The sequence below is a fragment of the Chiroxiphia lanceolata genome, chromosome 9 (genome assembly GCF_009829145.1).
Source record: "Chiroxiphia lanceolata isolate bChiLan1 chromosome 9, bChiLan1.pri, whole genome shotgun sequence".
NCBI classification, from domain to species: Eukaryota; Metazoa; Chordata; class Aves; order Passeriformes; family Pipridae; genus Chiroxiphia; species Chiroxiphia lanceolata.
Genome location: NC_045645.1, coordinates 4828788 through 4853540, shown reverse-complemented (window position 1 = coordinate 4853540; position 24753 = coordinate 4828788). Strand labels below are relative to the sequence as shown.

Genomic DNA, 24753 nt, shown 5'->3' with positions numbered 1-24753 from the left:
AGAGGATCATGCAGAGCAGGTTTTTTGCTTGAGGAGGGTGTTGATCTTATGTATGCCTTGGGATTTTCCCTTTTGGCAGCATTTTGTGTTGTTTTAATTTTCCTCTCTCAAGTGGCTTTTGTTTTTAAAACTTGAGCAAGAGGCAGTTTCTGTTTGTTTTGGTTTGTTTTTTTCAAAATAAGAATGGAATTGTTTAATTATAGACTGCACTAGGACTTTGACCTTGTTCTGAATCCACAGTCTTATCAGTTTTGATAATCCAATTTTTTATTTAAGTTCTCAAGGCAGAAGCTATGGCATATGCCTCTTCTGAAGTAGCTCAATATCCTTAAATTGATGGAACAGTGTAGGCTGGCGAGGACCTCAATCCCTACAAGCACTAAGTTAAGAAACATTTAAGGAAAGCAAAGTAAATGCTTTAATAGGTGTATCACTCAGATGAGCTGGCAGGCATTAGACTGCCTCAGTAATGTTGAGCTCATGGGCACAGATTTGCTGTGCTTGTTTTCTGTAAAACCAGAGGCTGGGTATTCGTTTCTCAGCATTCAGCTCTAATCTGAAGCTGGTGGTTTGTTTCTGTAGCTACAGGAATCTGCAGGGCTTCCTGCTGTACTCACATGCCTCTCCAAACTAATTTCAGCCTCTCCCTCAAGCTTCTCTGTGCTTTCCAGCCACCTTCCTAATCTGACAGCTCTCTCTTCACTTCCATTTCTTAATTTCCTGGCACAGAGCAGCATCCTCAGTCTTGGAGGAACTTGGATAGTAGTAGAGGTCTGGTGTCAGCATGAGGTGCTGCTGAGCATTCAGAGACAGTATTGGAGCTGCTACCAGGAGGTCAGCAGAGCTCAGGGACATGGAGCTGGGAGCCAGTGTGGAGCAGCCATGGCTGAGTAGGAATAGTGTAGGATCTTATGCCATACACACTTACCACTGAATGGCTGCTTGAGCAAACATCCATTTTGGATGAGAGGCAAACAAATTTATGTGTGTTGCAGGTTTTATAGGCCCCTGCCGAAGCTGATACCGTAGCTTACAGTCTAGCATATAAAAACCACTTAATACCTCCTTGCAGATCTTAAAATTATTTGTAGAACTCTGTTAAACAGGTTTATCTGAATTTCTAGGAGACAGGTCAGGCTAAAATCTTGTTATAATTAGATGTATATATATGCACAGAACGAGTCATACAGCTTGATAATCCCTTCTTGAAAAAAATGAAAGCCTTGACAGCTGTGTTTATAGAAGATGAGGAAGGGAGAGTTATTATGTGTTGATTGGGATATCTTGAAATTGCAGTGCTGCAGGGACAATAGTTAATTGTTGCAACAGAAGTTTTATGGCTATTAATTCATACTGGAAGATAGTAAAAAAGTGTGCAAATGCTCTGCTGCCACAATACGTAGCTTTATTTGTTCCATGTGGGATTTGATGTGCACTGGGCAGAGAGCAGGGCTGCTGCAGTGATGGGAGCTCTTGGTCAGTGGTGGAGGGGTAGGACAATATTATTTCAGCCAGCAGCTGGACCTGCCTGAGGTGCTCTGCTGCAGGCTTTCAAACGTTGTCCTTGCTGGTGTTCTGCCTAGTCAACCCTTCTGATTCCATCCCATGGTGTGATGTGAGATGCTTTGTGGGTCTGAGTATAGCTGGGCAGCCTTGGTTTTAAGGTCCTGTGGCATTGGGACAACTAGTGGGATAATGGTAAGGGGCAAGCCAGCCTTTCTGTGCACCTGGCTTCTCCTGAGCATCCCAGTTGCTGAGTTCTCTTTATCAGCTGCTTCATGTACTGCACTGTGCAGAAGTGCCTCAAAGTGCCTTGAAGTCTGAAATATTTCCTGCCTGCTCAGTGGTGCTGCCTGCAGTAATGAGCTGTGGTATGAACTACACATTTAATGCAGATGTATGAGACAAAAATTGCTGTAAGAAACATCTTGACTGTTTTGTTTGTTTGTTTTTTTAAGAGAACCCACATAATTCTTTGAGCTTGTGCACGTTTTCAGTTCAATTAATTTTTTTTATAGCTGTGTCGTAAACCCCAGGACAAAGTTAACTATGGAAATCCTTCCAGACGTGGTAATTTTTATCTTGGGCAAGATAATTGCTATTGGACAATTTTGACATGTTGTACTGTCATAGCTTACTGAATTTGACACTGCTGTTTTTACCATCAACCACAATTTGATTGTTTTGGGACAAGAATGCTGTTTGGAAAAGACTTTTTTAAAAATTCCTTGCATAGTGTATCCCTTTTGCACTTGTAAAGCTCGTCTTAATGAAAATGCCTGTGGCTTTTGAAGGGAGGGGTTTTTTTCAGTGAGTTCTTCTGTGATAACTGAAAACTTTCCTTCTCTGCTTTCTCACCCAACTGCAATAATTTCAGTAAACTAAAAATGCAATTAGTGGAGTTCCGGGTTTTCACAGACCTTCCTTTTTTAGTATTTTTCTTTTTTACTTTTGGAGATAGCAGTGATTAGAATGAAAACATATTAAAAGCTTAAAATTCTCAGCATTGTTTTAATTGTGCTGAATTATCCTTTTACAAAGAATGGAAAGTAAATTCTTCAAGGGAGAAGGTCCTTCTGACGTACAGCTTTCACAAGCAGAATCTGTCACTAAAAGTACTTCATTTTCCTCTTTTGTTTTTTACTCCTGTCAGTTCTTAGTCAACTTCTTGTGGAGAACCTTTGACCCTGGAATGGAGAAAACCAGACAGACATCACTTAGGTCTCCTCTTCTGAATTTTATGCTACAGCAAAAATTGTAGGCACACGCTGCCTTCTAGATGGCGATTGCACACTTTGGAGAGTTTTAAAAAGCTTTGGAACACCATTCCTTCCCTCCTCCCTCCTTCCCTCATCTCCTGTAAGACTCGCTAATCCCTACTTTTATTCCACCAGTACGATTCATATTGTTTGAATAACTTTAGTTTTACTCATGTAAAAGCTCTGCAAATATTTACCTCTGCTTTGGTGATCACAGTAGGCTGTCAACTCTAGAGAACTTGGTGTCTTTGGAACTGGAGTTCCTATTATCTGTCATTCTGCAAATATTCCATGCAGCAAAGGAATTATTCCCAGTTTGAGTATTACCTGTTTACCAGCTGATATTTAGTTCCTGGATAAGTTGGCTCTGGCGGTTGTTCCTCAAAAAAAAAAGAATAGTTGCAGTATGAAGTTGATTAACCTGAGCTGGAAGACAACTGAAGAGAAAATGAAAGTTGTGTTAGAGGTGGCACTAAGTAGAAAATTAAAAAACTTAAAGGACTGTTATCTTCATCCTAGAAAATATTTTCATCATAGAAAATATCCGCTTATTTGTTGGATACTCCCATCCAATTTTTAGCGAAAATTTCCAATAATTTAGAGAATTATTAGGGAAGTCCTTTAGTACATGTAAGATGAAAGGTTTAGGTATTACCTACTGTGTTCAGTGAAACCATACTCATCAGAGGCTCACAGATCAGTTTGTATTCCTTAATATCTTGTGCTTTTCATTAGCTCCTCTTGCTTATTGAAATCTTTCTTAGATGCTCTATGTAGTCTTTCTGACTGTAGTATCGAAAAAAGAAAACTCTAAAGGAGGAGCCAAAAAGCAGAGGGGTGGGAAAACTCTAGAGGTGTTTTAGTTTGAAGCAACTTTAAATAAACATTATCATGCTAGGATGACAAAGGATCTCTTTTGGATGACTTTCAGCAGCTGGCATTTTTAAGTGCCTCTTGGCTGTAGGATGCTGCAGAAAGACTGCGGTTTAAACTTTGTAAGAACTCTAAGTATGTGTAAAATTCTGCAGATTAATTCTCAGCTAATGAATAGCATGATCTGTGGATTAGCGCTGTAATAAATCTCTACTTGCCTGCTCTACATGGACTTTTTGTCCATAGTTCAGATGTTTTTTGTAGCATTCGTTGGAGCTGCAGCTTCATTTTATGGAAGGGGTTCTTTCAGTGGTGCTGTGCTGGTGCCAGTGCTGGACAGTGCTGTGTAGAGGCAATCTGGGCCTTTACAGGTATAAAACCCAAGCACCAGAACAGTAAGTTTAGCCTTACTGAAAGTATGTCAGAGGCATTGAGTCCTCTGCTAAACTATGCCTACTTTGTACCCTTCCTGGTATGGATTTGGATTTTAGAACTGTGTATATTTAATTCCAGGAATGTATACTTTGATGACAAGAATGGTTATGTGGTATAAAACTAGAGGCACCTATTGCTATTACTTGCTTGCCCTTTTTTTCTGCTTTTGTTGTAGGGCTGGAAGTCCAGCCAGCACGTAGTATCCTTATTTCCTCTGTTAATTTGGTTGTTTGGGTTGTTTAGCTTTTCCTTTACAGGAGTCATTAAGAGTCAGGCTTTGCATATGCTTGCCTCAGGGTCAAGAGAAAATCATTCATCTGGAGCCCAGGGATTTGACCTCAAGAGAAGAGTAATTCACTCTCCATTAATAACTGTGAGAATTCACTGTGGGACCTGAGCAGAGCAAGGGCCATGGCAGCAGAAGTAAGGTTTGAAACAGAGTGTGAAATAACTCTGGTGTTAGGAAGACTGGGATAGTCTGTAATGTAACAGGTGAGAAATCATTCCATTCCACTGACACTGTTTTCCAGCACTAAATTAGAATGAATGGTTCATGAGATGTCTGTTAGGGCTGTTCACTCTCTGTGTAGTACTTTGTCACAGATTCACAGAGGGGTTGAGGCTGGAAGGGACCTCTGGAGGTCATCTGGTCCAAACCCCTGGCTTAAGCAGGACCACCTAGGGCTGGTTGGGGCCAGTTGCCAAGTTCCATATCATAGAATCACAGAGTGGTTTGGGTTGGAAGGCACCTTTAAAGACTATTCAGTTCCAACCCCCTTACCATGAGCAGGGACATCCTCCACCAGAGCAGGTTGCTCAGAGCCCCATCCAGCCTGGCCTCAAACACTTCCAGGGATGGGGCATCCACAACTTCTCTTGGCATCCTGTGCCAGGCCTTCACCACCCTTACAAGAATTTCTTCCTAATATTTAATCGAAGCCTACTCTTTTTCAGTTCAAAAACATTACTCCTTGTCCTTGTAAAAAGTCCCTCTCCATGTTTCTTTGGGCTCCCTTCAGGTACTGGAGGGCTGCAATTAGGTCACCCTGAAGCTTTCTCTTCTCCAGCTGAACAATCCCAGTTTTCTCAGCCTCTCCTTGTGCCAGAGGTTCTAATCCCTCTGATCATCTTGGTGGCCCTTTATGTTTCTGTTCTTGAGGAAAAAAACACTTAACACAAAAATTTTTGCAACTTAATAGGTGCTTTGAAATATCTTGTTAGTTCTATCATCTTTTATTAAAATAAAGTGGAGTCTTTCTACACTGGGGAATAGAGATAAGGTAAACCTACAAGATGCAAAGATATGTTGCTGTGTGTCTACTTACTGGCACATGTTAATATTAAAAAAACCCAACTAACTAAATATGTACAGAAACACAAGACTTTTCTGCTTCATTGCTCATGAACACCAGGGCTCAGTTAAGAACAACTCAAAGTATCACCTTTGTTGTCACGTGCAGAAGCTACCTTGCTGAAAGGAAACAGGCACTGGCAATAGGGACTTTTCTTAAGAAGAGCCAAAAAATTAGGAAGCTTCTGTTTATATTCCAGGATGAATGTGTTTATAAGATGTCAAACCAGGTTTCTAGCAATATCTCTTTGAAACTGTAAAGATCCTGATTCTTTAAGGTGATAAGCTTTGGGGTGTGTGCCAGATTTCTTATACCAAATTATTATTTTTAGCTTTTGCTTAAATTATTGTGATAAAAAAGAGAGATATCTATAAATTGGAATATTAAGTACTAATGTGTATGTATCTGACAGAAGTTATTCTATTAACTTTGTCTGGGACCACATGCAGACTGTGAACTTTCTTGTTTCTGTGTAGCATGCAAAATGATTCCTAGTACATCTTTGATCATTTTGAAATGCAGTTATAATTGCTTTTATAAATTTGGTTCAGTGCAGACACTTCCTTTCATCTCTTGATTGTCTGTAATAGAATTTTAAAAATACTTGTCAACACTTGAGCCATATTTGGTCGTATTTTTTTCACTCTTCACAGCATATGGACTGTCACTTTCAGTTTTGCTGTGACAGTTCACTTGGGTTCTCAGTTTAATTTATAAGAAGTAGGTGAATGCACTCTCAGCAAATGTAGATCAAGGCTTGACAACCGGCTCTACCTTAATCTTTCTCTGTGCTATAAAAGGCATCATATTGTTTCATCTCCAAAGCAGTGTCCTTCTTCCTCTGGATTTATTCTCTTTAAAGGAGTGCAGCATGTCTCTTCAACTTGAGAGATCCCCATCTGAAAGACACATGCCAGCTTGCAGAATTGAAGGGTCCCATTCCTGTGCCTTTGACCCTGTCAAGAAGTCCAGGTATCTCTAGAAGCAACCATGTCCTGATTAACTGGAGAGTGCTAGACTGAACCAGCTGTATTGGTTTAGGGAGAGGACTGTCTGCCCTACCTATACTTTTTGAAAGGGTGCATGAGAAAGGAACTAAAATTAAAATCCCGTTTCCAGTGTTTATTCAGCCTGGATTATCAACTGTAGGAAGGCTGAATGAGGGTCAGAAGGATGTGAGCACCATCATCTGTTTTATTAGCTAAAGATGTCTCATTTTAGTTGAAATAATGCTGTAGACACTTCACTAATCTTATCCCAGCAGCTGAAGAATTCCAGACTTTGGTACCCATCTGTACCTTGTATGTGAGATCTGAGTCAGGCTGATTAAAGGTAGATGTAAACCTGACTCATCTGTGTGCACCAGTGGATGCAAAATCAAGTCTGAACATGGTGCATGTGATAAATAAATTAGACTGTTCAAAGTAAGAAGAGTTTAAAAAGCTTGTAGGAAAGTGAGGGAGGGAGTGGTATTTGGAAAATGTCACATGTTTAAACCTTGGGTCGTAACTTTAAGGCTTCTTGAATTATTTTGTAACACAAAAAAAGCAGTGTGTCTAAGACAGTGAAGTTATTTTACAGATGTCAAGACAAAGTACATATTCTTTACTTTGTTTATATTATTTTCCTTGGGAACCCAATATTTTAGTGAATTTGTTAAAAAGAAAAAAGACTTCAGTCCCAAACACAGCTTGATGTGCTGCACATACCAAAAAAGTCTATTTAAAGTCACACGAGGGGGCCTGGTTTTCAATGACAGGAGGCAGGAAATTTAGTGTTCCTGACTGAAATTCCATCTCCAGTTCATACTCCTGTAGCCTGGTGTTGTGGCATATGTGATGTGCTTGACCCTTTATTTTTTTCTCCAGCAAAAATGATACAGGTCTCCACAGGAGTTTCAGCCAAGTCTGTCTGACTTGTAGCTTTGCAGTTTTGTGTGCTTAAATATCAACAGGCAGGTTCTTGGAAAGCATGTAAAGGATCTTATTTAAGTTAGCTGATCTTCCAAATTTTTTGTACATCTGATGCCTACTTACTTTTTTTTTTTTTTGACAAATGAAAGCTAACTGTCTTGTCTGATTGCAGTGATCAAAGATCTGGCTTTCCAGAACAACACTTAACAGAGCTGTTTTTTGAAAAAAAAAAAGTATTTTTGAGTTGGTTGTACCAAATTATTCACACAGAATGCAGGGACCTTCAGTTTGGTGGGAAGTTAGATGCTGCTGTATCTGGTCACACTTGTTCTGAGGACAGAAAGGTGGAATTAATTCTCAAAAAGCTGCAGTGAAAAGCTCGGTTGAGGGAAGGAGAAATCTGACAAAATGTTGGCTTGTGGAAGACACAAACTGGCCTTACAGGCACGCTCTGAGAGGGAAGTGATGGCAGATCAGTTAGTGGAAAAAACTTATTGTAGGTTGGTAGTGACCAGGTAAGTTAAACACACTGGGGACAAGTCTCCAGAGAAAGTCTGTCCTTTAAGCAAAAGCAGACAAGCAGTGAAAGATGTGTGAGCCCTGCACTGTGCTGAAGGCACTGGGGAGCTGCAAGATGCATCTGCACCGTGTGGTTAGGAGAGGAGAGAAGAGTGGGTTCTCACATAGAAAAAAAGTTCAGGTGTAAAAAGAACTATAATCACAGACACTAAAGAAATCCTCATGTAAAGACAGAAGCCAAGACTTTGAAAGTAGGAGGTTAACCTGAGGTGCACAGTCTGTATTTATGCATGCAAGTGCTAGATCAGAAGGGACAAGCAACCAGTTATTTCAGTGAGAACTTCTGGACATGCAAGCTTTGGAATTCTAGTCTTTCTTAAATGCTTGTGTATGAGCTTAACAGCTCATAGTTAAACCTCCTTTTTTCCCCTCCCCCCCTCTTTCTAATTTTTTACTAAACCTTGGCTACCCAGGCTATATGTTGGCTTTAGTTCTTTCCCTTCCCCTTGTAGGAGGATGACTGACTTGTTTTATCACTGCAGAGCCTGTAATAGTGCACAAGCAACTTTTAATCTTTAATTGAGGTAGATGCATCTAAATACGTTTTTTTTCTGAGGAAGGCTTGCTAAATCTCTCACTGGTGCAAACCTCTTCCTCCTTAGAATGTCTCAGGGATGGAAGAAAGTAAGATAAGAGGCAGATAAATGTTGAACTGCAAACAGCAAGTTCCATTGTCTCATTCTTTCTCTCCCTTCCCCGTCATGTGTGAGGTGGGTGGATGCTCTGTGTGTGGGTTGTGTGGGCTTTTTTGGGGAGAGATTTTAATATCTCTGTTTTGACACTCACTGTAAGCCTTCTGGACCCTTTGCTATTGCCTCAAGCTGAAAGAAAAACAAACAAACATTTTTGAACTTTATATTCTGCAGTTCTGTTATTGGTGATTTCTGATATCCTAGAAATAGGTCTCAGTTAAGAGTGAGAAGATGAAACTTCTCAACTATTATGGTGGGGTGGGGAGAGAGGAGAGGAGAACTGAATAGTACCTTGAGGGCCAGATTTTCCTGTTACTTCTGTATATGGAGATGCAGTCCAAATGGGTACTGTGATGTTGGCCATTTAACTTTTTACCTTGGAATTCTTTTAATGTATTTTCAGTAAATTCAGTTTGTATGTAGTGCTTTCTCTTCCTTCCCCCCTCTGCACCCTGGATCCCAGGAAACATACTCTGGAACTAACAAGTGTTTTGTAGTTTCACTTCCTCATTTCTCTTTACTTATCAGCCATCCAAAACATTCAGAAACTGAGTTGTACAAGAAAATTCTTATAATGTTTGCCTTTACACACTGCTGTTAATAGGGGATCTTGATGCCTTCTATAATTGCCAATAAAGTGTCTGAGTACCCTCAAATCTAAATGGACATTGTGGCACAGTGAGAGTGTGGAGGCTTGGAAAAGAATTCTGAAACAGCTTAGAAAAAGTATTCTTTGTGCAGAATTTAAACAAAGTTTGTATTATGAGAGGTGTTCATGTGCAATAACTTTTGCTCTCAGTAGATCCTTGTAGCTGTTTTACAGACTTCAAAAAAATGAAGCAAATGGGTTATTTATCTGGATCTTGCAGACATATAATCTGTGGGCTGCTGCTGCTGGTATTTTTGTGGGGAAGGTGAGAAGGACCTTATTTAAATAAGAGGCTCCTTGTCAGGGACTTCAGCTTCTAGAACTGAGTGTCTAGTATGTTCAAAATGCTGCCAGTATGGATAGAGCCTTCTGCTCTTAACAGAAGTGTTATTGTAGAGATGCTGTTTCTCTTGCCTGTGTCAGCAACAAGGTACTTTCTCTTCTGTGCCTGTGTGCTAATTTATGCCATTGCTAGCTTGCCATATCCCAGATTCTTATCTGCACTGAAACTGGGCTCTACTTCGAATCCAAATGGTTGTGACTTCAGATTATAAATGCAGGGGTTTTTTGTTAGACCTTTTTTTGCTTTCTGGGTTTTTTTTCCTACTAATATAATCACAGGAAAAATGGTTATCAAGGTCAGTTTGTATAGATATACTGGGAGTGTTTTCCGGTTCCAACAAAATAAGCTTATTTCCTGCAATATTTCAAACCTGAATATGAGTAAGTGAGCGTCCGTAAAACTTCATACATATGGGTTGCAGTAGTGCATTGTTGCTTTTTGCCTCAATGGTGGAAGCCTTACCAACAAGAATCTGCTTCTAGCATCAGGCAACCAGTTGAACATTAAATTTTGATTGAGTGAAATTACAGGAAAGGGCTAAATTCAGCATGCTGTGACCATAAGAGCTGTTGGAATTAGAGAATTAAAGGAAGACAAATCTTACCATGTTCTTTTCCATGCCAACACTTGAATGTCTGGAATGCAACAAATGGTTTTCATTACAGCTCCTTCCTGAGTTAGTGCATGTTAATTCTTGTCTGCCCTTATAAAAGAAGCCTTGCCTGTACATGCCTTTTCAGCAGGAGGAGCCAGTGGATCAATCAGTGCCACAACTGACACAGAAGAAGAAACAAGAGGTAGATCTGTTGCCTTTCTTGGCTTTTGGTTCTGAGTTCTGATGAGTAACCAGGCTATGGCAGTTGTCTGAGGAAGCTTACTCTCTCTTCTCTGAATAGCTGACACCTTTTTAACTTTATTTTAATCCTGTAATGGTTAAGTCCTTTAAAGAAAATACATCCTTTTTATTAAAGAACTGAATTGTTTGTGTTGGTTTAAAAGCAGAAGACAAATTGACTTTAGATTAAAGACTTTGTTTTTCCCCTTCATTTTCAGCAGCTGAGGAGCAGGAAAATAAAACAGCCTTTAGATGAAGACTTTTGGCTTTGCTTCTGCCTTTTCAATCAGGCTGTTTTTCCAAGCCACTTGTGCCCTTCTGATCCCTCATGAAAAAGTTTGAGCTTTGTTCTGAAATATATTTGCTTCACCTGCGCGTTCTCTTTCAGTACATGTGGTTTTCTCCTTGGAAACATTAGTTGACCTACTGACCCAAAGTATACTTGTGCAGCCCAAATTCAATATCCAACTTGTTCTGTTTCAATGTTTAACTTATTTTGTTTGGTTCAATCAATGTGTTAGATATTTAGTGGCAATGGAAGGCTACTGCTCAGAGGTGAGATGGTTGTGTACATTTTTAAATTGTGGGGTTTTTAATTAGTGGAGGGGGATGAACCAACTTCAAACTTAAAAAAAAAAAAAAGGTCAATTTAATCTGATAGTCAACCTCAGTGTATCAATTTGTAGTATCTTATGTTGTAGTTTTGAACATACTGATACTGTCTTTCTTTTCCAGTTCTGCACAGTTGAAGCTAATGAAAACAGTTGGGGGAAATCAGAAAATTTCCAGTCCTCCCACTGTAGCTAATTATGCCAGTTGTGACAGAAGGGTAGATTGACTTGTTGTCTTGCAGCCAGAAGCCTTCAAAGTAGTCACTTAGAGAGTGCCGAGTGTGACAGATGACTGTTAAACATATGACAACTGAAGGTTGGGTTGTGTCTTCCTTGAAATGGATGGTTTAAAACTGGTCTTAAACTTCTGCAAAAAACAAAGTGAAAAGCTCTCAACTTTCTTGTATTAGACGTGAGAGTTACCTTCTTACTTCCAGCATTAGAAATGATAAAAATATGGAAGCTCTGTCTCTTTGGACACTCTTGAATGCATTTGTTGACAGCGTCCGCAATACTGTTATTTTGCTTTCCCTGTCTCCCTTCAGAGTCCAACTTCTTGGTCTGGCTTTTGCTTTGACATCTCTCTTGTTTCTCCATGCTGAAGGTGCTAATGCCACAATTCTAGTTTCTCTTTCCTTCTGCTTCTCTGCCTGTCTCTTCAGTGGGCTTCTGCAGTATATTTATTAGTTGCTGTCTCAGCGTTTGTGTTCTGGGTCCCTGTAGCTCCCACTCTTTACTTACCTCATTTGGTCAGTCACCTTAAATGCACTCTCCACACCTGCTTTTCTTAACCACTTAATGCATTGTCTTTGGTAACGTTTGGGCTACAGCATAGGGGTGTCTTGTAGTTACTTGTTGCTTTTTAAATGGCAAGCAGTGACATTAAAAGTCGTCTAAATAGCAGGCCAACTTTTTTTCTGGCTTTCCTGTGCAATATCTGATGGTTTATTTGTATCAGACCTACATATTGAAACAGTGTTGTTTCTCAAAATAGCACTGAAAACTCTTTGCAATTCCCATCAGTCTTCCCCCTCAGACTTGGCAATATTTGGTGTCTTTGTTTTTGAGCCATAACTGCTGGAATTGTGTGAATTTGGTGTGCCTTTTCTTTAAAAGCTTCTAGTTCTCATATTAGTGTTTAAACTTTTCATTTGAATTCTGAAGCTAAAAATCTGACAGCTGAAGTTCATTAGTCTCCTGAAATGAAGCATGTAATGCTATGTGTGAGTACTGTCATACTCTGAATTTCAATCCATTCCATATTTCATGTGCTTCAGTCTGATAATGTGACTGCAAGTGTCTTGCAAGGCAACAGTCCTATTACACTGTTCTTAGGTTTAAAGTAACATGTTTTCCTCTCCCCTGACTTCCCTATCCCTTTGTGCAGGAAAGGGTTATGTACTGCTGCCTCTGCATTTCTTAGCAGTAAACTATAACATCAGAAACCTCTTCAAGACTCTTTGATCCAGAAAGCATCTGTACTTGGCTGAGCTTCTGAGTAATGTGTCCTCCAAAGAAGCTACTGCCCTCTTTCCTCATAAGATTTGGGAGAGGTATAAGAAATGGAGTTTTGCTGAACTTTCATTCTAGCAAAAAAAATGTGAGCTCCAAACTCAGCATTTTTTCGGAAAGAATATTTCTGTGGGCTGAGATGCCAGGGTCTTTTAAACCAGCATTTCGTTTGCTTTGAGTTGTAGTAAATGCAAAAATAAACAACCTATAGCGATTACTTTCAGACTCTGGCAAGCAGATAAACTGACTGCTGGTATCCTGTTACGTGACAAAAAAGCTTGCAGGAGGAATAATGGGTAGCTGTTTCACTGCAACCTGATGATAGAGAGTTTGAAAAGGTCTGAACACTGCTCCATTTAGCTGTGAGGTCTCTATGAAATGTAACGTCCTTTGCTTTCATTGTCGTAGCCCCATCAGATCTCTGCTCCAATTGCTTGTACACTTATGCAATGGCTGTTGTTGTTGTAGTAGAATAATGCTTTGAGATGATGTGTGTGCTGTAGTCTTACTGTACCAGCACTGAAATGTTTCAGGGACAAACCAAAATCCAGTGTTCTCTTTGGGAGAGGTGCATTTACTATCCTTCAGGATATTCTTGCCACAAAGAGCTGGTTTGTGCCAGTAAGAGACTGGGAACAAGTATTTTTTTTCTTTCAGTTGCCCTGGCATTTAGGAAATAATGTTCATAATTCTGTGTCTGTTCTGAAAAGGCATTGTTGAAGGGCTCTGAAAAAAATAGGCCATCAGGCTGGCTGTTTGCATTGTCAGTCTGAATAACCGGAAGAATTGGATTACTTACATGACACTGAGGAAGCACTGAACTCTGTGTGGTACTTGCCTTAGGGACAATTTGGGATTCTGCATGCAAATATTACCTGCTGGTCAGCTAAAACCTGAGATCAACTGGAGTCTTAAACGTGTCTTATAGGAAAATCTTAGTTCAGTTGTTCTCTTGATGATTAGTCTCCTGTCTTTCATGGAGGTACACTAGAATGTAGAGCCAAAGCCAGACTCACATCTCTAATAAATGAGGTCTGCGCACTTGCTGGGTGGCAGTTTTGGACAGGAGGCCTAGAGGGTTTTGTAGATGTGCTGGAGACAGATTTGAGTCCTGCTTTTGCAGCTCGTCCATATTTATGTCCTCTGTGTGTGTCAGCCTTCGCCCACCCCATGCTAGAGTTGAGTCCTTGCAGTTGAGTGAATGACCCTGCAAGCCAATTTGACTGGAAGAGTGCTGGGAGAATAGATATATTGGATGCACTTAGCTAATATGGCAGCAATGGATCAAATCTGTAGGCTGCTGTATTGAGAAGGAAAGTAAGAGCATGCTCGATATAGTAGCCAGCTGTTGTCCCATTTCAGTGTGTGTCAATACTCTTACGGGCTGCTTGTTTATTAGCACTTCTGGAGCCATTTGTGTCATGGTGTGGCACAGACCAGAAAATGGAAGCTGAGCCAGTGATTCCCTTCCCCCTCACATTGTCTTGATAATGAATTTAAGTATGGTAGTGCTGTATGGGTGGTCTGTTGTCTATTACTGCCCTGTCAGGAAGGTGAAATGGTTTGGGGTAATTACTAAGTGTCACTCTATAACTGGGTTATCCAGCTTGGAGCTTTGGTGCCTTCTGTTCCAGGTTGGTCAGTATTGTTCAGATGTGAACATAACTGGACACGAAATGCTGTTCACACTTTCCCAGAGGGACTGGAAATATATTAGAAGTTATTGTAGAAGTCTTATTCACCATTTTTTCCTTAAGCTTGATAGCAACTTATGACTTAAAAAAATATAAATCTAATTTTATTGAGCATGTTTTTTTCTTGAGTGCCCTATAAGGTCATCTAGCTCCCTTAGGGGTTCAGATAAAAGCAGTGAGAAAGATCAAAGCTGGAAAAGCTCAAAGCAGCATTGTTTCCAACACTGAACCAGGTTGGCTGCAGCTCTAGCTGGTCTTGAAAATCTCCAAGGATGGAGATTGCATAGTCTCAGATTGACCTGTTCCAGAACTGCTTCCCTCTCCTGGCACACGTACTCCTAGCACAAGGAACAGGTTGTTTTGGAGAGAGAGGGGTCATGCCCTGGACTGCCAGTGAAATGTTCTGCTGTGCATGGGCTGGGATGAACCCCATTCCCAAGGGATGCGCAGTGGAACCCCTTCCTGTGAGCTCTGTGTCAGTTAAAATTGCTTTGTGCCTCCTCTGCCTGAATGCTTTTGCCACCTTAGTTACTTGTGGAACTTGTGTATCTGCTGAAAAGGTTTTCAAAATTAACTGGTGAGCTCAGCAAAAGGAATAAACTGTTCAGGAGGTGAGCTGTGACCCTTGGACTTATCAGTAGAGTCTGGCTTTGTGTGCTCTTTCCTTGCTATAGCACAGCCTGAGGAGATCATCCATCCACACTCCATTGTGTGTGGTTCATGTTTGCCTTGTGCCACAGGCTCCAAGACACAAAGAAGCCCAACAAAATAAAAGCAAGTTACAAGTTTCTGAAACAACAAAAGCTGCAATTTAGACTTCAGTTTGAACACGATAACGGTGCCACACTGTCATGTGTCATTGTCGGGGTGAATGACACGGGAAAGTACAAAGCCATTTGGGAGAGGGTTGGAGATCTGTCTGGCACAGAGGAGGGAAGTTGGTGCAGCCTGGCACAGTGTTACATGCGTGGGCCAGTCTTGGGAGCAAACTGTCCTGCCTGCTTCGCTTGGATTTTCTTGAGAGAAGTCACTGCATTGCTGCCAGGTTTTCCTTCTGGAGAGAGGTACTCTTTCTGCTTGGTTGCTGGTGGGGGACTGGGGCTGGGAGTGAAACAAGAAGCTACTTAAACACGATGTAGCTGCTGGTGTGGTATAAAGGGTCTATACATAAAGCATAAGCTGTGTTTCTGTAATGATTATTTGAGCAGTGGAGCTGCCGTGTCTTAACCCTGGCTTATATTACTTAGTGTCATTTAGGTGCTGCTTTGTTTTGCTGTCTTTTATAGCATTTGTCTTTTACTTAATGTACTTTCCTTTTCATGAGGGCCACTGTTTGATGGGGTTGATGTAGTACTGAACACAGTGGGAATCAGATTGCTGATTGGAACTTGTAGATACAGCAATGAAAAAAAATGGAACTTAGAGCAACGCATTGTAATATTTTTCTTTGATGCTGTTTCAGTTTAGGGAATTGATATCTGGGAACTTGATCAGGCTCCATGACCTACACTTGGATACTTAGCCTGCTGTTTGTTGATTTATCCTATATGAGAGCCATCTCTTCATCCTTTTTTGCCCTAATTTTCCTCAAGCTGGAAATGAGAGGGTGATACGATATTGTAGGTGTTTCTGAAGGCTCTATTTAAGTACCAGAGAGTTAATGCAGTGGTGGCTGTCACATGCATCTTTAACATAAATGCATTGATACAGCTGATGGAGACATTTTCAACCTCTCTTGATCTGCAAACTTTGTGCCTCTCAAGCCCTTTAAGAAAAGAAGAAGTTTTAATTTGTAACTGAGCTGAGGTCATCTGTGTAATTATGAACTTTATGTTCCTGTCAATATATGAAGTTAAATAATTAATTACAAATGTTGCTTTGTCTTTTCAGTACATCAATTGTGGTAACCTGGAACAGCTCTTAGACAGTAACCAGCATCTGCCCTGGACAGTGAGGGTGAAACTGGCTTATGACATTGCTATGGGGATCAGTTATCTTCACTATAAAGGCATTTTCCACCGAGACCTTACATCCAAGGTACCGTTTATAAACTTAAGAAAACTTTTTAAAGAAGGTACTGTAAGTGGTTGTTGGGGTTTTTTCCTCCTCCTTTTGGCAGATAACTGTTATTTTATAAGATGTGATCTAAGACATTTTGAAAAATTAATTGAAACACAGCTTATAGAATTGAAACTAGAGAAATTACTATCCTGAAGGAAGGTCATTCCTTAAATGAGTTCAGCTTGGGATTTCTCAGAAAGCAACTGCAGAGTTTTTTAGTTCCAAATTGTGGTTCAGCGAAGTATTTAAATCCCTGGATAATTGAGCACAGCAACCTAACATTTGGAACAGGTTAATCATATAAAGAACCCAATTGAGAAGATTATTACAAATGCACTTTAAAATCTCCTTGTTGCTTTTGTTTCCCTGTGTATTTCACAAATCTTCTGTAGGAAGAGTGACCTTTCATTACTAATTCTGTGTTAAGTGTTTCTCTCACTTCTAAAGTCAGTAAGATCAAAAGAGTTTGCCTAAAATTTTCAAATTTCAAAATTTCTTCCAGAATGATATTTCAGTGGCAGAGTTTTCAATGGACAAAGATGTATTTTTTTAATTGCTTTAGTGACAACTTGTATTTGGCTGAAGTAGCCAGCTAATTCAAGCTCGGCAAGAAATGTTGACATAGGAGCACTAAGCTCTGTGAACAGATTGTCCCAGTATTCACACTGGGTCTTAACATACATTGCAGCCTGTTGTGAGGGCTTTGCTGTCCTGTCTGTCCTGTTGTCTGGAGCTAATGAGCTGGTTTAAGCTCACTGGGGACCTGCAATATGACAGAAGTTCTTGAGAAGACTTCATAATGCGCTTCAATCAAAAGCATCCAGAAAAATATTATCTGAGTCTAAAAGGAACTGTTTTTAAAGATTAGAAACAGCTTTTAAAAACCACAACACGGTGTGTTTGCAAATGTGACTACTAGTCCTCCATCCAGTTTTCTTTTTTTTTTTTTTAACATTACCTCAGTGCAGTGTTGAACAGATGTAGAGTGTGCATTTAGCCAAAGTGGGGAAAAAAAGTTGAACTGGTGATGAAAGAAGTATTTCAGTGAAGTCATAAAATACTTCCTTGGCTGTTCTTTCAAGTGAAAGGGGCTGAATTCTGCCAAGAAGAATATCAAATTTATGAAAAATACCCATACTTGGAGTCACATCACTTTGATATGATAGGCTCAGAAAGCTCCATTTCAGTCACCTTGGAGTGTGCAGATAAGAGATACATAAAGATATCTGAAAAGATAACTTGGTGTTCCCCTTTCTTTGTCAGTTCAGGAGGTGTTTTAGTACATTTAAGAGTAGAGTTCCTGCAAGGAGCCAAAGTACCTCAGGAGAACTTTGTGCCTGCAGCATTTATCATAACACATACTGTGATGGCTAGTCCTGTGAAAATCCCATTTCCTGGGATCCCTGTGGATGCCTTTGTTCCCAGCTTTACATAACTGTATGCCCTTCTCTGGAGCTGCCCTACCAGTGCTTCAGTGTTATCTATTGTTGAATGCCAGTTGTTTGGAAAGTGCACCCGCTGGGAGGGGTTTGTGATGTCCCAGCAACAGCAAACTCATCGGAGGCCACAGGAAACAGTGAGGTTATTTAAAAACAAACGAACAACATATCAAACCCTAAGAATTTATTAGCAGTTATGCTATATTTGGATTGTTCTTAGCACTAAAGTTATAGTATCTCTGTGGGTCGAACCTGTCATGATAAAAGTCTAAGTCATCAGCTTAGAAACTTTCAAATTTCTTGGGCATTTTGGGTTGTTTTCTCTTTGTTTGTTTTTTAAATTTACTTTTAAAAGTATTTTTATGTGATGTATGTACTTTCCTTGTTCTACTTGGGAAAGGAAGTAGATGGAACACCAGGCCTTAAACACCCACCTTAAACAACTTGTGAATTTTATTAGTGGGTTATTGTATTGATGAAATATACTTTAAAATGAAATCTATTGGACAAATTACTCTCCTTTTGAATCTTAAAGAAGTCACTTTGTTCCAAAGCAAAAAAATTAAGATAACCATAGGAAGAACCTGTCAACAAAATTTTCAATGCTCAGACTGTGACTTTTGGCTACTTCTTGAGGACGTACCTTGTCTTTTACCAGGTTTGTATTGGTGGTAGGATGAGTCATCTTCATTCCTACTAGTAAACAGTTGGTGTGTGAACAAGCTGAAGGAAAATGTGATGGACTCTTTCCTTGGGAGAGAACTTCTGATCTGGATTGAACAAGGGCAGATTCAATAGTGTTCTATAGTGCCCTTTCTTCGGTAAACTTCAGTAATTGATGTGATGCTTTAGTGTTCAAATGAAAGCAAAGACAAGGATTTAGACCTGCAAAAGTCAGAACAGACAGTGAGCTTGCAGGGTGGGAGAGTGGAGCATTTTTCTAGGAAAATTCTTGGCCTTGACTGAACTGTGAACAGAATGAAACTGAGACTTTCTATGCGATAATGTCTCCGTGCTTTAACTGTTACCCTTAAGACAATAGCCCACAGCAAACTGTCCCTATAATATGAATTTTTCTATTAAAATTATTTGTATTAATTTAGACCTGTACTTCTGCCTTTTTTTCCTGGAAAATCTCTAATTCCTGGAGCAGATGGTGCGATACATGAATTTTACTATGTCAGTTATGTCAGCAGAGTTGTCTTGCTCTTAGTGTTCTATGTGTCTATGTATTTGCATAGCATTTTAAAGAAAAAGTTCCTGTCCCCTGCCAATCTGAGATCGAAAAATAAGTGGGTTGGGCCATTAGTCTACAGCAGGGTGATCTCTCTTCCTAATGGCACCATGTGGAGAGTAGCAGAACAGCATTGATACTGCAGGAGGCCAGAGGGAAGAATGGTAGAGAAGAGTAGATGTAGGTCATTATAGTCAATGCGACAGCCCACGGGGATGTCAACCCTGACATCCCACCGGTGCCCTTCCCGATGCCCTTCTGTCAAAGAGAGAGGCAGTGCTTGTGGGAAGAGAGTGTGCTGCCCAGACAGCTGGTACTCACCCGTGTCGGGAGCAGCTCTGTGCTTGGGCTGTTGGAGCTGATCAGGCTGATCTGCCCTGGTTGGTAGTGACAGCCTGGCTTGAATCTGTCGGAAAGTACAAGTGGTCAGACTGGCCTTTTCCAGCCTGCAGAGAGTAGGGGTGTGGGCAGGGTGACTCGTACGCTTTGTAAGCCAAGAAATGTGCTGCCCCCACTTTTGACTTGTCATAAAAAGATTTACGCAGAGATTAAGCCATAGATGGGTTCTGACAGCCTGCCTCATTGGCTCATTCCCTGTCCCCTGTCCATGTCACTGCAAACCCTGTGAATTGTTCTTTATTTGGGGCTCGTTGTGTGTATTTGCATCCTGGAATCATGAGGATTTTCTTCATGTTTCAGCGATCGTCAAGAAGGTCTGGTTATGAATTTTAACTCTGAAAGTCTTAGTTACAGAAAGTGCAATCGTGAAAACAGAAATCATACTGTGAAACACTGAAAGTGTTTCAATAGAAGTCACTGAATTGTGATATAGTTTTTTCTTAATCTGATTTGGTTTTGCAATATTCTGGCTGTTGTAACCTAAAAAGTAGCAGTGTTTGGGACAGTGCAGGAAAGAAGTGTCCAGCCTGCAAAAAGAATATGGCAATCTTTTTGTACCTCACCCCTCAAAACAAATATCTTACTACTACACAGCGAGTTTCTTCAACACCTTGTTGTTTACACTGTATTTGCACTGCATTCAAACCCTGTTCCAGAAGCACTGTTGATTTCCTTGGCAGCTCACACCAGTGACTGCCCTAATACCAGTGAACTTATTCTTATAGTACCTCTGAGATGAGGGAGATGAGTAAACTCAGCCTTATTATGAGAGACTAAAAGTAAGAATATTGGTGAATGTTGTGTATGTGTTTTAAGACTTTGGTCTTTTGTTTGGAGTGTTTGGCATTTTATGTGTTTAAGTTCAAAGCAATATGCTCACTGATCTCAGAGACAGTTAGAAACATTACAGCACTTATAAAATAGTCAGGTTTGACCCCTGGAGGCAGAGAATGTTACTAATCTTGTGTGTCCTCTGAAAAATTGTGTTAAAGTAGCTTCCTTGTCACAGACTCCTCCTGTGATGCTGAGGAAGGCCAGAGTCCAGATCCTGGGGCAACACTGCAGTAGTCTTAACCACAAGACAGAAGAGCTTCATTTGCAACCCAGGCTTTCTTTTTCATCTCTTCCCAGCCTTTCTGTCACCCTGCTGTTTATGTGGGAAGAGTGGCCAGGGTCCTGAAAATAGTGGTCCAAGTGTTCTATGTACAGCCCCAATTCACCGTCAGCATGAATCCATTGTGTGCACTAAAACACATGGATGCCAGGTGGAAAACTGTGTGATCGTGTAATTAAGGATATTACCTTAATGTGTATACATAAGGGGAAGAAGGAGAGTTGTTACAGGAAGTTTTACATCCCATCTTTTTTGCAATATTATTATTTTGATCCAGAGTTTTTGTATGCAACTTCCTACCAGTTTTAGAAACAACGGAAAAAAGTGACATGACGCACTTTACCTTAGGGTTGGAAACCATGATGTTCATGGTGAAGGTGTTTGTTGCTTCATGAAGTAACATGAAGTATACATTAAGCATTTTTAATTTGTATTTGTTGCTACTGTTAATTAATATTACTAAAACACATTGCATGTTTTTGGTGTGGAAGAGGAATAGAGAGAGGGACAGGAGAGATGCCTTGGCAGTGAGAAGTGAACATCTCGGAGTCTGCCCATTTTTCCAAGACTGATCATACCTACTCTGTTACTATCCAATCCTTTCTCCTGGTGTACAATGCCAGCCTCTGGTTAGGCTTTTCATCCTTGTTCATAGGCTTTTTCTTTTCTTTTTACTCCCAGTTCCTGCCCACCAACCTTATTGATCAATCTCCTTGTCTGGCTGACTGCATTTACCCTCTTCCTGTTGCTCCCCCTTGATGCTTTATCCAAGCAATCTTTCTGTGTTCTGATCTTGAGTTTGTTCAGCCATTTCTAGCTCTCCCCATGTTCTGCTGCTCCAGGTGAGCTCTGATCCTTGCCACCACCACCTGTTTGCTGTACTTGCAGTTCTTATGTCCTTGTAATAGTATTTGGGGGTTTTCCCCTGTGTCGGGAGCATTGCTTTAGACCCTGATCTTGGTCCCTGCCAGCTCCTGGCTTGGACTCATCCTCTGTCTTGTCACCTTAGTCACTCAAATTCCTCATGCAGCGTGTGCCTGTCCCAACCTACTCTTTGCAGCAGTGGCAAAAGATGCATCTTACACAGAGATCTCATCATGTTTCAAGTTGAGCACGTGCCAGATTTGGTATGATACCACAGGCTAACATTTTGAGGATTTTTTATTTTTGTTATTTAAAAATTTGTTTGCATATTCTAAGTTTGTTCTCCCAAGCACCCGAGCTGTTGTAGCTGAACACCCCTTCCCTAAAAACCCACCACCAAAGCTCTTGATTAAAAACAAACCGGCAAACCCCCAAACAAGTGCCTTTTAGTTTTGCAGAATTAAGTATAATTGAAAACAAGGGTTTATAATCAGTAGTAGGTTGTGAGCAGTTTTAGGGGACATTGAGCTCCATTGATGATAAAGATCTATGAAAAAATCCTAATCTTTAGGCACACAGATATATACACACATACGAATGCGTGTGTATTCCTGCCAACATCTGCTTTCACTTCTCGGTGTGTAATGGCTCAGCCTTCTCCCATTGAGAGAGGAGCAGTCTCAGTTACTACGGGACAGAATCCTGCATGTAAGCAATTACTGTGGATTATCTGATGTAACATAAATTCACTGCCTTTGGGCTTGCAAGTGACATGCCCTGACTTCCTACCTTGTATGCTCTTTGCTTCTTTAACACAAAATAAACCCCAAGCAGTGAACAGCACCTTTGTCTGATGAGTCTCATATTTGCTGCTGCGATTGCAAAGTCCCCTTTGTGCTGCACTAAGCTCTGGTGTGGATATTTTGCACTGCAGGGGAGAGCTGCTACTGAGAAAATTAGCTGTTACAAATGGTTATTTCTGGTTACAATAATAAACTTTTACTGGGACTTTGGGAACCAAAAGGAGCCCATCCCTTAAACATATTAGTTTCAGGAGTGTATCTAGTACTGTAAACTTTCCATTATGCATTTAATTGTCAATGGTGTTTTTCCTAGAGGGTAGCACTTTAAAAATAGCTGATACATCTCAATTGGCCTTTAAGTATTTCAATTCAGTAACAGTCATCAGAAGGTTGCAAATGACACTCAGTAGTGTTTCTGTATTTTCTGGAGTGCAGTAAAGTGTCTGAGGAGTTTAGATTGTATGTCATACCATAAAACAAAACTATGGAGTTTCTCCATCTAAGCAATTTATTTTTAACTCTGAAACTCTTGAGTCTATTTTCATTTTTGTTTATGTAAAAGGGAGAGTAGAATATTGCGTTTGTCTTAGTAGGATTATGCTGTGCAAAGCAGATGTTAAGCTCCTGTAACACACAAAGGGGGCTTTATGTTCTTTCACATCTGTCTGCATAAACAGCTCTGTTAACTCTTTAGGGCTCATATACAGAGCTCCTTGATTCTATTAAGAGACTGCCTCAGGAAGGACTGATGAGGTTCCTATTTTGGAGGAAAAAAACACTCTTGAGAACCCAACTGAAGTCAAATAGTGCCCTCTTAAACTGTGTGAGTTGCTAAAGGAAAGAACTTCCCCATCTGTCGGAGTCCAAAGAGAAATCTTGAAAAGGTTGTCATGTTTTATTGTCTTGCAGCTTATACAAATAGTACAATAGTAAGTCAAAAGTGTTTTCTCAAAGCTCATGTTGTGAAGCTGCTTGGCATTTCATTTTGTAGGCAGTTCTTGAGAGGCTCTTGTACTAGCAAGGGGTTTGAACTCTTGCATTTCTGTGCCAAAATCCATTAATGAAACTTCTTCATACCACATTGATACACTTTTTTTTTTTTTTTTTTTTTTTTAGAAACTGGGAAGTATCACTTTGTTAGAAGAAACAGTGCAGTATGTACTATTGTACTTTTCCTACTAAGAAACCACCCCTAGATTAAATTCAAAAACTCTTTTTGACCATTTAGTCTTTAATGAAGGTTTCTCTCTTTTTGATCCTGATTTACTTTGGTGGTAGAATGTGAATTCTTAGAGATGTCTTTCATTGGGTGCACGTGAGCTGCCAGTTACCGTGGGCTGTGTTCAGTCACCTATTTATGAATTGCATCTTAAATCTGGTAACTCAATTATCTGTGCTGTGGGTTTTATGCAGCGTTGTGTAAAGGCATCTCTAAGGTGGAGGAGGAGTATGGTAGTGCTGGAGAATCTCAGCACACTGTCCACACAACTTTGCCTTGAATAAGTCATAGAGGCTGGAAAAGTGACATCTGACCATGCTAGTATATGTAGAAGGGGTTTACTACTGATTTTGCTGGGAATAGGCTTCCATTCTTTCTGGATTCCAGGAAATTGGTGCTTAGCTATTTAAAAACTTGCCCCAGTTGAATTAAATCAGTTTAGTTTCACTACAGTGAGCATTTGTAGTGACACTGGGATTTTATTGTGTGGTGCGTGTCACCTGCCTGTGGCTGATACCAGTATGAATAAAAAAGTCACTCTTGTGCTGGAGTACATATCCTAATGAATTTAAATTCACACTCAGCACTTCTTCCCGTGCAAACAAAAAACAAGCTTCCCCTAATGAGAGAGAACAGTTTAGCTTCTTTCTTCACGTCACTTAACATTGGGCAGCCCACCACAGCAGAACAAGTAATCAATACTTTGTAGCCCCAGTGTTGCCCTGGGCTTTCCCCAGTGCCTTCTCCTGGTGCAGTGGCCTCTCCTGCAGGACCTGTGGACCCCACAGCAGTGGTCTCTCCAAGCACTTGCATTGAAAGGGAGCCTTGGCTTTGCTGCAGGCAAATACCTCTCACCAGGGAGGGAGCTCAGAGCTGTCAAGCAGCATTGGCTTAATTTATGATTTATCTGGGAATAACCTACTTGTATAATGGTTCAATGCTGTACCTGAGAGCTGGGACTGCCTGGGGCTTGTTGGGGGGTGGGATTGTTCATCTTCAGTTGGTGACGTATCGCTGTCTAATGGGATGTGATTAGATGCTGGTAAGAAGCTGAAGGAATATTTGCTGTCAGGATGATGTCGATTTTTAAGCCTCCTTTTGATATCAAAGCAGCCTTGTAAATTATTGCAGATTTTTAGGTCAGTAGATAGGTTTCTACAGATTTTTATTTGTGTTGAAAGTAGTTCTTTCAATAGTCTGGTTTTAAATGTTTCCCTGAAATTTTGGAGACCTGGGGTTATTGGAGAATAACGCTAATCCATAAAACCCAGAAGGTAAAATTAAGTGTTGCAGTCTTGCTACTAAAAATGAACAAAACGTATATAGTCAAAGGTAATGGAAGAAGAAAATCTAGATTTTAAAAGTAGTGCTTA

At 40.3% G+C, this 24753-nt stretch overlaps 1 protein-coding gene across 6 annotated transcripts in view; it reads left to right on the top strand.

Annotated features, from left to right (window-relative positions):
• The window catches only part of TESK2 (testis associated actin remodelling kinase 2), a 112146-nt gene that overhangs the window by 70811 nt on the left and 16582 nt on the right, over positions 1-24753 (top strand). For 5 of the 6 annotated variants that reach the window (XM_032696069.1, XM_032696071.1, XM_032696068.1 and 2 more), the window contains one exon: positions 16138-16284. The exons of the other annotated variant lie outside the window; for it this stretch is intronic. In XM_032696069.1, coding sequence (XP_032551960.1) covers positions 16138-16284 — 147 coding nt within the window. The remainder of the gene's footprint in view (positions 1-16137; positions 16285-24753) is intronic. 6 annotated transcript variants of the gene reach the window in all.